At 40.9% G+C, this 14,891-nt stretch overlaps 1 protein-coding gene across 3 annotated transcripts in view; it reads left to right on the top strand.

Annotated features, from left to right (window-relative positions):
• Positions 1-14,891, top strand: part of EGFLAM (EGF like, fibronectin type III and laminin G domains) — a 252,965-nt gene that overhangs the window by 220,073 nt on the left and 18,001 nt on the right. Inside the window, exons 19-21 of one of the 3 annotated variants that reach the window (XM_043975360.1) lie at positions 8,692-8,715; positions 10,643-10,721; positions 14,440-14,583. In XM_043975360.1, the coding sequence (XP_043831295.1) occupies positions 8,692-8,715; positions 10,643-10,721; positions 14,440-14,583 (247 nt within the window). Of the gene's footprint in view, positions 1-8,691; positions 8,716-9,132; positions 9,256-10,642; positions 10,722-14,439; positions 14,584-14,891 lie in introns of those variants that run through there. The other 2 variants (XM_043975359.1, XM_043975361.1) reach the window with 2 other exon arrangements.

Here is a 14,891-nt window from a genome sequence, read left to right as displayed (position 1 = left end):
GGAAGTTTGCATGTCATCATTCCTACCCCCTTTGAGCATAGCATGGGAGAATTAGCAGGTGGGAGGGGAGCAGGGGAAGTGTCAAGGTTCTGGCTGGGACTGTTGATAGCTTTCTTCCAGTCTTTGTACAACCTACCCTCCAGGTGAACTGTTAAGATTTTCACTTTTAAATCAGTTTCTTGAGATTGAATTTACATAGGAAAAAATATAACAACAGTAAAATTTATTGCTATAGTAACATTTAGCAAGCTTTTACCATGTGCCTGAAGTTGGCATTTAATAAAATACTTTTTGATTGATTGATTGACTGATTGAGAAAGAAGCTAAGTTTTGTTAAAAAATCACAAAATCTCAGAGAAGTCACTTCAGAAACTATCTAGTAGTCCAAAATGTGTGGGAGTTGGAGTTCCCTGTCCCTACCCCAATACCACACACACACACACACACACACACACACACACACACACACAGAGTCATCTAGAGTTTTCCTGAACAGCTACAGGGATAGGTCGCTTACCATCACCAACACCACCCCCGCCCCCTCACAACCAGCCCACTCCACTCTGGACAGCTCTGTTTAGGAGATCTTTCCTATATAAAACCAAATCTATTTACAATGTCCACTAATTGCTTCTACTTCTGCATTTTGGCACCAAAGAAATCAAGTGCGATCCCTCTGCCACATTATAATCCTTCAAATTCTTGAAAATCCCTATGACACCCCCTTCTTCTTCCCATTTATTTGCTGACAAAGGAAGAGACTTGCCACCAGTTGCTCTCAAGGTGAGAGCCATGGCAATTGATGAAACAAAGAACAAAATTTAAATGACCCTCATTCCCAGTGGCCCCCTCTTTCATGTGCATAGCGGGATATGATGACCTAAAGGAAAAGTGTAGAGGGTGTTAAAACCACAAACACATACACACACACACACACACACACACACACACAAAATGTGTGCTAAATGAAAAATTCTATGTGAGATCTTTGTTCAATGACTGATGGATGGACATATTAATGGAGGGACCCACCAATGTCAACACTGATATCCTTACAATCAACAGAACTACAAGATGAAAGAAAGTCACAACTAAATGGATGAATGGTTCATAGAGTTGCCTTGGAGAGACAAACAAAGAAGTTGGTTTCATTGTGGGCCCAAAAGCAATAGGAAATATTGTTTCACAGGACAATTGGTCATATCATCTTGCACTACTCATGATATCCAAATGCAAAAGGAATGCCATAAAAGTAATTTGAAAATATGTTCCAACATCTGTTGCAGAGTATGAAGAAATAGAGAAATTCAATTGAGAACTTAAGAAGATCCTCCAAACAAAGTCAATGTGCACTTTATCAGTAATTTCCATGGAAAGCTAGGTATAGGGGTGAATAGTGAAAAATATGTTGGAAAATACAGTTTAGATATAAGAAACAAAAGAGGTCAAAGACTTTTAGACTATTCAGAAATCTCACATTTATATATCATAAATACTTTTTACCAAAGAGAGTTAGAAAGCCCTGTTCATGTTGAATACCAAACAACATTTACACAAAAAATTTTTTGTTGTTGAATTAACTATATCTTAACAGATAGGAAAAATCTAATTATTGATATGGGAGCCATTGTAGAATCTACTGTCCCTGTGAAATAGGAGCAAAAGTAAAAAATCAGCACCAAATTAGAAGAAAATATAATGATAAAAAGAAGACATTCAATTGCAAGAATTTAACCTAACCTACTCAGATAAGCCTTTGGTGCAAGAAAGTAGAAAACATAAAAACACTAAGATATCATCCATGATTATCATTATTTCTAACAGCTTAACTGGTATACAACAGTCATCACAACAGGTAGAACAAAAGATCCTAGAAACCGCTTTAGATAGCAAATACTTTTCTCTCCTTACCAAGCTGAGGAACAACCACCAGTTTAGGATGACAGAACCACTAATATAGAATAAAAACTCATTTTTAAAGCAATGGAAGAGGATTGTAGACAATTCTGAACCTCATAAAATATCGAGAGAAAAAAAAATTTTGCAGAAAACTTATCATGAGATGTTACTAAGGCATACCATTCACCAAAACATTAATAGATTAAACTGGCAGGAGTACAACAAAGAGATGGAAAATAGAAATAATTTGTCAACATTTATTTAATCGATTTCCATCTTCCACGCAATGGAAGCACCGCATTTGGGCCCTAACACCTCAATAATAATGTGCTATGTGAGGCAATACAAATGGCACTTAAGAAAATGAAATTGGCAGGAACAACTGGACAATACCAAATACAGCCTGAGGAAATCCATGCTGAAAGTGTCACAATTTTGAAAGCATGGAGATTATTTAACAAGATGTTTAAGGGAGGTGAAGACACTAATGTAATAGAAAAAAATCACAAACAATATTAATAGTCCCAAAAATAGTTTAATGGATAAGAACTGCTGACCCATATGCCTGACTTCTGATCATTATGAATCTTTAAGAGAACTCTCTGTAGATGTATAAGATATGTCCTTGATGAAAATAAGAAAAGGAGAAATATGCTTTTGCAAGTGATTTCTTATGATAGACCACCTCTCTGTATTCGGCGAAAAAGGAAATCCATGTTGGATAAAACAAAATCTTGAAACCATTGAGGGATTGTCTCAGGGAGGAGAAGAAATTAAAGGAACGGATATTTCTACCCCAAAAAGGTAATTGAAAGTACATCAATAATTATTGAACCATATGCTGTTTTCTTTGTTATAAAATCTTTATAAGACTGATTAAAACACATAAGGGCATCCTTTCTACAAATATGAAAACGGAATAGAGGGGCAGCTAGGTGGCACAGTGGATAGAGCACCGGCCCTGGAGTCAGGAGTACCTGAGTTCAAATCTGGCCTCAGACACTTAACACTTACTAGCTGTGTGACCCTGGGCTAGTCACTTAACCCCAACTGCCTCACTTTAAAAAAAAAAAAAGGAATAGGAAGGTTTTTACAAGTCATTTTCAATAGCAGACCAGGTGTTCACAACATGAGATCCCTCTGTATTTATCATTTATTGATTACAAAAAAGCCTTGGGGCATCTGGGTGGCACAGTGGATGGAGCACTGGCCCTGGAGTCAGGAGGACCCGGGTTCAAATCCAGCTTCAGACACTTGACACTTACTAGCTGTGTGACCCTGGGCAAGTCACTTAACCCCAATTGCCTCATTGCCTCACCAAAAAAACCAACCACCAAAAAAAAAAAAAAAGCCTTTGACTGGAATAGAACCAAACAGCCCTAGAGGTTCTCTCTTGCATATGTTAAGATTATACAAGTGTCCTTGATAAATTCAATTACATAGCTCTCACTTCAATCACCAGTTGATTATTAATGTCAAGAAAGACACAAAAGAAGAAAATGTATGTGCCAAAGTTATTTAATAGTTCCATAGAGTCCAAATGGATGAGGTTCCCTACAAATATCAGAGTCCTTCAGATGCCCCTATTTGCAAATGATACTGATAGCATTCAATTCTAGAATATTAGTGTCTTCTATGAAAATCATGACTATTTAAATGAAATCAGCCAGATAACTCACATAGGAAAAACTAAGTGGATGAAAAATGCTTATTGTCCATATTGTGATTTATTGTTTGATGGTAAGTGCATTGAGTCATTACATCAGTATAATTATCTGGAATAGGATCTGCAGATGGACAATGAATTTGTGCAGAATTGAAGAAGAGGAAAAGAGCAGACTGCATTGTATTCGGGAAACTATGCAGTTCCTTTAACAATTTCAAGCCATTCCCCAGTGCAAAAATCCATCTCTTAACACAAATATTATCCCAGTGATTCTATATAATTACAAATTTTGGAATATCACAACCTCTGAAGAATCAGTGTTGTAGATAATCATGGTGGCACAGACCTACAGCCCCTGCTACTAAGAAAAGCTGAAATTAGAAGATGTTTCGAATTTGGGAGTTCTGAGCTGTATTAGGCTAAGGCATTTGGGTGTCTGCATTGGACTTGGCATAAATATGGTGAGCCCTTGGCTTTAGGGGCCACCAAGTTGCCTAAGGAAGGGAGAGCCAACCCAGGTCAGCAAATGGAGCTGATTAAAGTTCCTGTTGCTCATCAGAGTGAGATTAGGTCCACAAATGACACCTGCATTTCAAGTCTGGAGAGAGATATTTTGATCTCATCTCAAAAAAAATCAATTTTAAAAGTCAATGAGGGGCAGCTAGGTGGCACAGTGGATAGAGCACTGGCCCTGGAGTCAGGAGTACCTGAGTTCAAATCCAGCCTCAGACACTTAACACTTACTAGCTGTGTGACCTTGGGCAAGTCACTTAACCACAATTGCCTCACTAAAAAAAAAAAAAAGAAAGAAAGAAAAAAAAAAGTCAATGAAAAGATGCACAGTGGTTGAAAATAGACCATAGCATATTGATCTTCAAACAGGAAAAGGACATTCTTTGGGAAATACGTGATTAGAAAAGGAGGCAGGGCATTAATCATGTATTAAGAGCAATGAATAACACATGTATAGTGAGAGTGATCCCCTGGAATCCATGAAGTATGAAAAGATTTGGAGGAAAACCTTCTGTGCATTGGGCAGAACCTCTGTGCTATAATAGAACATGAACAATGGTAGGAAAGGATAAGGAGGGATGGAAGAGTTGTGGTTTGTATGTGTGAAAGGCCATATTTACCACCATTCAGTTTCTAAGGAAAGTGAGGAATTGTTAGAGCATATCCAGATCTTTGAGGCTGAAATTTGGGAGGACAAGTCTCTTCCCACAGTATATCTCTGATGTTGTTTTCATAGACAGAATCTTGAAAGTAACCACTAGTCTTACTCAGCAGGGCCCTCCTTATGTATAAACATTTTAGAAGTTTGAGGGGGTTTTCTCCCATTCCAATCTAATGACCGAATTGGAATTCAAAACACACCATGTTTCTTTACTGTTTCATTCCTAATAAAAAGCCTAAACAACAAATGACAGCAGTCTTTAGCCCAGTGTAACACGCAAACCACATTAAGAAGACAACCAAGAGAGATGCTTCATGAACAAAAAGTTAGATTCCTCATGGGGAGAGTTTCTGGTATCTACCCCATACAGTATCTGGCATTTGGCAAGAAATTGTGTCCCTAAGGACGAGTGACCGGACCTCACATCCTCACTTCCTGCTAGCTGGAGGAAACCGCAAATGGATGATCAGGAAAAACCCAAACTTCTCTGCAGAGGAGGTAGCAGGACCCCACTGAAGGAGACATTTGGTTCCCTTTACCGAAACCACTAGAGGGAGTTATGGAATTTTCTAATGTTGCCCCAAATGATCAGCTATGGGGCCATCTGGGAGCCAGAGAACCATAACCTAAGTAAAGTCATAGGCATAGAAAGCAAGAATTCCTTGCCACCTGACTTTGTCCCTGAAGCTTCCTGATGATAGTATAAGAGGAGTTCCCCACAGCCCTGCACCTCTGGGTGGGAGTTCATGTGAGAAGGTGAGTCAAAGGTTCTTTTAGTCAGACAGGACTTGAGGTGCCTAGTACATCATTAGAGATCAGGACCAGCCCAAGCAAAACTATTAAGCTTTTTCTTTGCCTCACCTCCTACCTGAGCCTCACTCCACCCTACATTTCCTCATTTTCAGAACTTGCCCTTTCTCCTCCCATAATATAAGTTCACCTATTCTAAGTCCTTTCCCAAGGCATCTAGGAGGTGTCAGAAGCTACTAGATTAATATGCCGCCCTGACTAGATAGAACACTTGTATTCTAGCAAGTGGCTTTTTAAGACCAAAGAATTGAACCTAGGGGCAGCTAGGTGGTGCAGTGGATAGAGCACCAGCCCTGGAGTCAGGCGTACCTGAGTTCAAATCCGGCCTCGGACACTTGATACTTACTAGCTGTGTGACCCTGGGCAAGTCACTTAACCCCAGCTGCCTCACCAAAACAAAACAAAAAGAAGTGAACCTAAAAATGGAGAAGGAGATAGAGATTTGTGGGTGAGCAGGCCAACGAAGACACAAAAACTGCTTCCACTCTAGGGAGGTTCTCAAATCCTTTGCAACTACAATTGCTATGAAGATCCCTCCCCAGCATCTAGGTTTTCATATCACTCCAAAAGTCTTTAAGCCACTTGGAAGAGTGGGTCACTAGCTGAGCACAAGGTCACTTGAGAAGCAACCAGAATAGCCCCATCCTTTTTGGTTCTTCTGCGCACCTACCTCAGAGACACTTCTTTGCAGATGGTTTAGAAAGAGTCAGTATTCCAGTTGACCACAAGGTGGGGGTATTGATCCACTGGCAGCTCCTAAAACAGTACACAACTATCTCCTTTGAGCTGCACTGATCAGAAAGGTAGTCGTGCACAATTAGCGCTCTCTGTTCAAAGATCTGATCATGCCCTAATCAGTACCGATCCAGGAGAGTGTTGGTATTCCATAATGAGTCTCCAGTTGTATTGAGGAGTTTCAGATGACGTTTCCATGTGCAACATACATGTCTGGATTTGGGTTTTTTTTTTTAAGTTTAAGAAAAAATAGGGTAGTTAAGTGGCACAGTGGATAGAGTGATAGTCCTGGAGTCAGGAAGACCTGAGTTCAAATATGATCTCAGATACTTATCAGTTGTGTGACTCTGGAGAAGTCACTTAACCCTGTTTGCCTCAATTCCCCTCATCTGTTAAATGAGCGGGAGAAGGAAATGGCAAACCACTCCAATATCTTTCCCAAATGGGACCATGAAGAGTCAGACGTGACTGAAAACAACTAAACAAGGAAAAATAGCTTCAATGTAGTTGGGCCCCAGATGAAAACACACAGTTAACTTAGGTGGTGATTTTACTCTTTATTAACAAATTCCCTGCCATACCTTTTTAAACAGATGAAGGATTTGGGAGGAATGTTTAAGCTAAAGAGAAAATACTAGAATAGGGGAGGGGGGCACCATGACCACTATCTTTAAATATAGGAATTGACAGGAAAAAGAATTAAATTGATTCTTTGTGACTTCAGGGTACAGAATTAGGGTTAATAGGTGAAGGTCACAGGGAAGTCGTTTTAGTTTTTTTCTCAGTAAAAGTGATATTCCTGATATTTAGAGCTGTCTGAAATTAGAAAGTCTGCCTCATGAAGTTGTGAATTCTCTATCAATGGAAATGTTTGGGGGTGGGGGTGGGGGTGGGGGCAGGGCTGACTATCTGTTCAGGGTTGTTATAAAGGTAATGTCTGCATTGAGTGGAAGCTGATGGCCTCCAAGGTCCTTCCTAACTTTATTAATCCTATGAAGTAGCCAGCTTGCCTAGTAAATTTAAAATGACTCGATTTACAAAAATTTTAATTATACATAACTCTGTAGGAGATAATTTTAAGGTCTCTTCTAACTCTAAAATTCCATGATTAATCCATGATTCATCACATCTACTGCACACAAAGCATATTCCTTAGCCACATTATTTGTACTCAGGTCCCCAGTTTCTAATACAGAGCCAGGCATAAGATAAGTACTTAATAAATACTTTGTTGATTGTTTTAGTACTTGATTTCTACCTTTTATTTCTGAAAGAATCCCCCTTTCCTTTGTTCACTACAATATAATCACACCCTTGAAAATCCATTTGCTGCTCAGATAATTCTGACACCTAAGAAGCCAGCAAAAAAGGAGGCAGCTGTCATGTATTATCCCCTTTATTTTATTATTTGCTATCCTTTGTCTTTAGCACTTTCTCCATACAGACCTGAGCCGTAAATGGATTAATCCTTTGCAAGCTTAGCAAGAGCTCTGACACAAAAAATATCTTTTGTTATTCAGTTCAATAGGCATATATCAAACCTCTACTGTACGCAAGGCACAATGCTTACAAGGCTGGAGAGGTTTAGTCAGAATGAAATTAAAATATTAGCCTTGGTTGGCTAATAGAATGTAAGCTACTTGAAGGCAGGAACGATAGACTTTTGTTTTTTGATTTGGTCTGTGTAGCACAATGTCTTGCATGTAGCAAATCCTTAATAAATGTTGAATTGAACTTACTTCCAAGTAAAGCATGTCCAGTTAACATCTCCAATACAGGGATTTGTGAGTTGGTTCCTTCAGTAAGCTTTCAAGTCTTTTTTTTGTTGTTTTTTAGTGAGGCAATTGGAGTTAAGTGACTTGCCCAGGGTCACACAGCTAGTAAGTGTTAAGTGTCTGAGGCTGGATTTGAACTCAGGTACTCCTGACTCCAGGGCTGGTGCTCTATCCACTGCGCCACCTAGCTGCCCCATGCTTTCAAGTCTTGCAGAAACTGCTTGGGTGGTAACCATGTCTAGGATCAGCTGGGGAAAGAAAGTTTCTAACACTTTCTGTTGGGGCTGATGCTCAGCCTTGCCTACATCAGTGGTGTCCAACTCAAATAGAAATGGATCCCAGTGGGCCACATGTTGACATGGAAAACTACAAATTAGCATTATCTATGCGGTATTGTATTTTTATTTATTTTGTTCAACATTTCCCAATTATATTTTAATCTAGTTCTGGTCACACTTGAGAAAGCTGGGGCCATAAACAGTGAGTTTGTCACCTCTGACTGACATGGCAGTAATATTAGGGCTCTTGACTGGGAACCCAGAGGAAAATGAGACTAGCTAAAGTCACGTGAAATTACAATGATTTTTGAGATTCTGACTCTCCTTATTTTGTTTTATGCTGGCCCTCTGCAGAGTGTGGGAATTACTGCCTCAACAGTAAGTACAATAGGTCCCGAAAGGAGAGGGTTATTTGTGAAAACCACTCTCCAAAGATACAGCACCCCTATCCCCTCCACCCAGCAAACACAAGCTCACTCCCACTTGAAATCTGGGGCTGCCAAACCCAAATCCTAACCTGGGATTGGCTGTCCAGGAGCCATTCATAGTAGCCCTTATACCAGCTTACCTATAACACCCACACTGGAGCTGCCCTTCCCACTTATCCACTTATAGAAGGGCTGTGGTGAGCTAGAACCTTCCTTCCTGAAGAGGCCTCAATCAGATGGATCACACACTTGCCTCTGAACAAAACCCAAGGAACAGCCTGCCTTGCCTTGGGGAGCAACAGACAGCTGAACTCTGAGCTCTCTAATCCTTAAGCCTGCATTTTTTTGAGCCTCTCTGTACAGGGCTGGTGTGTGACAAGCACGTTCAGACCATTTAAAGAAGTCCGAGAGAAGGTCTCTTGGCCCTGGGTTTAGCATCTCTGGCCAACAACAGCAGGGATTTGGCACGGCTGTAAAATTCACCCTGGGGGTAAGCCAGAACCGGGCAGGGGCCTCTCGGTTTATGTTTAGTTCAGTTCATTTTGGAAGATTGGGTCAGAGCTAGAATATTCTTACCCTTCTTTTCTTTCATCATCAATTATCTGAAACAAGATGCTTGTGATTCTAAGTACTTTATTTTTTCTTTCTGTCTTGGGCCAATCTGTCTCTCTGTCTCTGTATCTGGGTCTGGGTCTGGGTCTCTGTCTCTCTCTTTCTCTCACTTCCCTCCCTCTTTGTCCACTTCTCATCTCCCCCCCCCCACATATCTTTCCTTTTTCCCGTTATCCTACTTCTTCCTCCTGTTTTTATATTTTTTCTTTCTACTCGGCCTCTCTCCATCTCTCTGCCTACCTTTCTCTCCTCTACCCTCTTCTTCTACTTTTGTCTCTTTCCTCTTCACTCCATTCTCTCCCCTTATTCCTCTGCCTCTTCTTTCCTTTCTCTGCATCTTCTCTTCCTTGACCTCCTCTGTCTCCCCCTTCATTTGCACTGTTTCCGCTCTCCATTCTTTTTTTCTGCTGCTCTTCTCTTTTGCCAGTTTCTCCTTTGTCATCTTTTTTGTACTCCTTTTACTTCCCTCCTGATTTCTTTTCCTTTTCTTTGTCTTTCTTCCCAATTTCTTCTCTGAATCACTGGTAGCATAGCCCAGAATCTCCCATCGTGCCTGGGAGGATTCGTGGGTCAGCCAGTTTCTCTCTAAAGTTGGGCTTCCACAAAGAATAATAATGCATTCTTTCTCCCCCTCCACCACCCCCAACCTTTTGAAGAATCTGTACTGGTTCTGTTATCATTTCAATAATCATGCCACCATTCACTTGAGGACATACTTGGATGGATTCTAGGGTAGATTATTTTCAAAGAAAAAGTTCTAATAGGCCAATGGGGATTATTGTGTCTTCCTGCCTGGGAGAAGAGCCAGGCTTCCCCCCCTCCAGATACATCAGCATATGGCCTGAGACCTGCTCCTTGACCTCAGAGAATGATTCTGAACAGTCCTGGCTTTGACAGATTACACACAGAGTGAGCACTTGCCAGAGAGACATGCTCTGCCCAAAAAGTGGTCAGTGACATGTACTTGTCATCCCAGATAGGTGGCAATTAGCATAGCACCATTTAACTAAAGCTGATTGACCAATAGGGAGAAAGAAATAATCAGGACACACTAATACCAGGCAACTAGGATAGGGGGAAGCTGGGCAAGACAGAATAAATGAAGGAGTAAATGAAGGAATAAAAGAGGGAGGGGCTGAGTTGTTTAATGTCAGATTGCCCTGAGTTGATTTTTTAAAAAATTTTCCTACTTTAAGGTTGACATTGACCCAGTGCCATTTCTTAGAATTACACACCTGTCTCACCTCTATTCTGTTTTTCCCCAGCTATCACAGAAGCCATCGAGATTCCCCAGTTTATTGGCAGGAGTTACCTCACCTACGACAATCCAGATATCCTCAAAAGGTATTGGGTTTCTAGAGGCCTCCATTTCCTCTCCCAGTGGTTGTTAAGCCTGGAATGCTCTCTCTGCCTTTTGGAATCCTTGACTTCCTTTTAGGACTCAATTCAAGTGTCACCTGTGGGATGGCAATGGGGTCTTTCCTAATTTCCCCAGTTGCTAATGACTCCCCCGATCACGTTGTGTTTATCCTGCATCTATTTTGTATCTACTCATCTCTGTACTTATTATTTCCCACCAGTACAATATAAACTCCTTGAAGGCAGAAACGGTTTTTGTCTTTGCTCATGGTGTCTGGCTCATAGTTGGTACTTGCTGAATTTTAACTGAATTTGAATTCTCCTACTGGGGAAATGATCTGAGCTGGGATCTCAAGGACTTTTACACCCTCTCCTACCCTCTCTATTAGGATTTTTAAATTACCTGATTAAACCTTATCTAGGAGGGGGAAACCTCTTAAAAGCCCTAAAACAAACAAACAAAAGGAAAATAATCTCTGGTCTGTGAGACTGGGGAAATTGGGAACATGCCTTCCCACTGTGGTAGTATTTAGGCTCTGGGCAAAGCTTAGGGAAAGAGCAAAGCCAAGGTCTTGGACTGGATCACTCACCGCCTGCAGGCAGGAGTCCTAACCCAGCCCAATTGTCTTCCAAGGAGCCAGAGTTGGAGCCTGTGATGGTCAGAGGTGGTCAGCAGCAATAACCCAAGAGGATACTAAATGACCTCAGGCTCTAGGTGGTGAAACTTTATCTTAGCAGTGAATACCATGGCCATCCTCATTCTGAACCCAAGGATTCATGTTAGGAGGCCCTCAAATCCCAACATGCACTTCTTCCTACGCCATCTATGGCTGGAACAATTCCCGTGGATTTGGGATAATTTATATGACCCCTCCCATACACACCCTGTTTTACTGGACAAAATGACCAAGAAGCTCTGGCTGTATCCTTAGCTTTATCCTGCTTAGCTTTCCTGACTCTCCTCTACCTCTCCTACCTTGACGGGCTCCCTCACTCTCTTCTTAGTCTCCCAGGGCTCTCTGCCTCTACCATATACTCTCCACTCACTATTAACATACAAATAATATACATTTGATATAACATGATAATAAAATAACATAAATTTAGTACAAATAAATACATAAACATATAAATAACAGAATCATAGATTGTTATAACTGAAAGGACCTATGCAGTCTCACCCCTTCATTTTACATATCAGGAAACCAAGGTAAAAATGTCAAAAATAACTTGCCCAAGGTCACACAATTGGTAAATGACAAAGGCAGGATGAATCTGCTGACTCCAATTCCAGTCTTTTCCAAAACATAAAAATGTCACCTCTCCTAGGATTATTTGCATTTTAACAGACAAGATAAAGGTAAACCAAAGGTGTCACATTTCGAAAGTAGAATTTAGTGTGATTTCACAAATTGTACAGTGGATAGGAGACATTAAGGCCCTGACTCAGCCTGTTGCCCTAGGGATAACACAAAGACTGTTGCCTCATCTACCCTTAAGGCTGGTGGTAGAAGGCCAAATTGTTTGGCTCCAAAGATACCCTTTTAAGGATCAATTCTAGATGCCTGGCCAGTGACTGGGGCTCACTAAGGGCCCATTTGTGGTGCTAAAACCTCCAGCCATTTACTCTACCTCCCTAGACCTCAATTTCCTTAATCTGTAAAATGAAAGAGTTGAACCAGAGGTTTTTATAGACTAATACTGATTAGTCTAATAATTCTGCCTGAGACATTTCCTCGGTACACTCACTAATAACATACTTGAGCCATGTGTATCATTGGCCTTTGTCTCCTATCAAGATATATTTCCCTCTAGGAAAAGGGAAATCTAAGGAGTTCACAAGTCCCAGTGCTTTTGTTTGGTTTTCTTCATCTCTGAAATGTCTCTCTGTCTGCTCCTTTCCATACCTGTTGCCACTATCCTAATTCAGATTCATTACTTCTTATCTGGATTATTCCTCATTACTCATTGCTTAGTCAGTAAACCTGGGTTCAAATCCACCCCAGATACCTACTGGATATACAGAAATCAGTAAAGCCACATTTAACTTACAAGCGCCTCAGTTTCCTTATCTATAAAGTCAGGAAAATAGTTATGCTACCTATGAGTTGTTTTGAGGAAAGTGTTCAGTAAATCTTAAAGTATTGTATTAATGTATTATTGTTATAATTGTTGTTGTTGAATAAAAAAAAATCCTCAGCCCTGCCCAGTTTGAGTCTAACCTTCCTTTCCTATTTTATTTCATATTATATATTTTATTTTCTAGCCAAACTGGGCTACATATTATTATTACCTTATCTTTTTCTCCTCTCTCTCTAGCTTCAGTTAGTTTTCATACACCATACTACTTATCTAGAATAGACTCATTCATTCACTCACTCACTCACTCATTCATTCATTCATTCATTCATTTAAGGGGCAGAATCAGTAAGACTCATCTTCACTCGGACACTTACTAGCTGTGTGACCCTGGGCAAGTCATTTAACCCTGTTTGCCTCAGTCTCCTCATCTATAAAATGAGCTGGAAAAGGAAATGACAAGCCCCTTTGCCTAGAAAGCTCTATATGGAGTCATGAAGAGTCGGACATGACTGAAAAAAAATGACAGAGTAACAAAAGAGGGAATTAACATAACATGGTTGTGGGGAAGTAGAACAAGGGCACAGTAGACTGTGAGCTCTTTGAGGGATGCTGCTATACCATTTTTCTTCTTGTATTCCCAGGGCTGAGCACATAACAAGCATTGTGATTCAATTTAAGAAACATTTATTGAGGGGCAGCTGGTGGTGCAGTAGATAAAGCACCATCCCTGAATTCAGGAGTACCTGAGTTCGAATCTGGCCTCAGACACTTGACACTTACTAGATGTGTGACCCTGGGCAAGTCCCTTAACCCCCATTGCCCTGCAAAAAAAAAAAAGAAAGAAAAAGAAACATTTATTGATTCAGAGTAGCTGGGGCTGATGGAAGACTAGTTCCTGGCATAATGGAAGCAGAGGAAGTAGTCATTCATTGTCTGCCTGGGGTCCAAGACTTCTCCCAACCACAGTCCCAGAACTCAAAGTCTCTTGCCTGAGCTCAGCTCTTCTGTTCTGGTTTATTCCATTACTTCCTCCTCTCCCCCACCCTCTATTCCAACACTCCCAAATTCTGGGGATCCCGAGTCTCTTTTCATTGTTCTCTCTCCTCTTCCACTGCCTTCCATGCAAGTCTTACCCTTCCCCTGCCTGGAGTATGGTAGTAGTTATATCATCCCAGTCTGAACTGGCCCACTAAGGCCTTGTACAGTAGAGTTTCTGCTACTGTGTCCTTTGGTACCTAAAACAAAAACAAAACAAAATACCTGAGCCTTGTCCTTCCAAGAAAAAATTGTTAGTAGGGAGAAGCTACCCTGTAGTTTAAATGCCTTTGGGTGGAAGGAGATACTTTATAACAGAGCTTCACTGTGATGGATGGACCGTGCCACAGTTTGAGCCAACTAGCTGTTTTCCAGGGCTGTGGCACAATCGCAGGAAATCCTGTTTTTAGAGGAGGGGGGGGGTAGGTAAAAACTCCTGGCAAGTCGTGATGTTCAGAAATGGAGACTCACAGACCTCTTGCTCAAGCCTGGCAGGCAAGATGGTGTTCATGGAGAATAGATGTTAATAGACTCATTCAATCAGGCATTTTTTTTTTTTTACTTCTCTCCCCCCTCCCCTTTTCAGGGTATCAGGATCACGTTCTAACGCCTTCATGAGGTTTAAGACAACAGCCAAAGATGGGCTCCTGATGTGGAGGGGCAACAGTCCCATGAGACCCAACAGTGACTTTGTTTCCCTGGGTCTTCAGGAAGGAGCCCTTGTGTTCAGGTAAATGATGGACCACTACAATTGGAATCGGTGTAATTGTCCCCAAGGACTATAAAATTTCTGAGGGAGGGTCTCATAAGAGATGGAATTCTGTCAGTCTGCAGAAACTCGGGGCTGTTTTGCCCTGCATGACCTTTAAAAAAAAAGTCACTTGATTTCTCTGGGGCTCCATGTATTCATTTGTAAAATGGATTCATACTATGTGTGGCTTCTATGGTCCCTTCCTGCAACCCATCTCTGATAGCGCATACTTCCTTTTATCTTCTTCCCTTCCCTTTCTGGCTTCTCCTAGTATATTGTTGTTTTAC

This window comes from Dromiciops gliroides, chromosome 1, assembly GCF_019393635.1.
Source record: "Dromiciops gliroides isolate mDroGli1 chromosome 1, mDroGli1.pri, whole genome shotgun sequence".
Taxonomy (NCBI): domain Eukaryota; kingdom Metazoa; phylum Chordata; class Mammalia; order Microbiotheria; family Microbiotheriidae; genus Dromiciops; species Dromiciops gliroides.
This window is presented reverse-complemented; position numbering and strand designations above follow the sequence as displayed.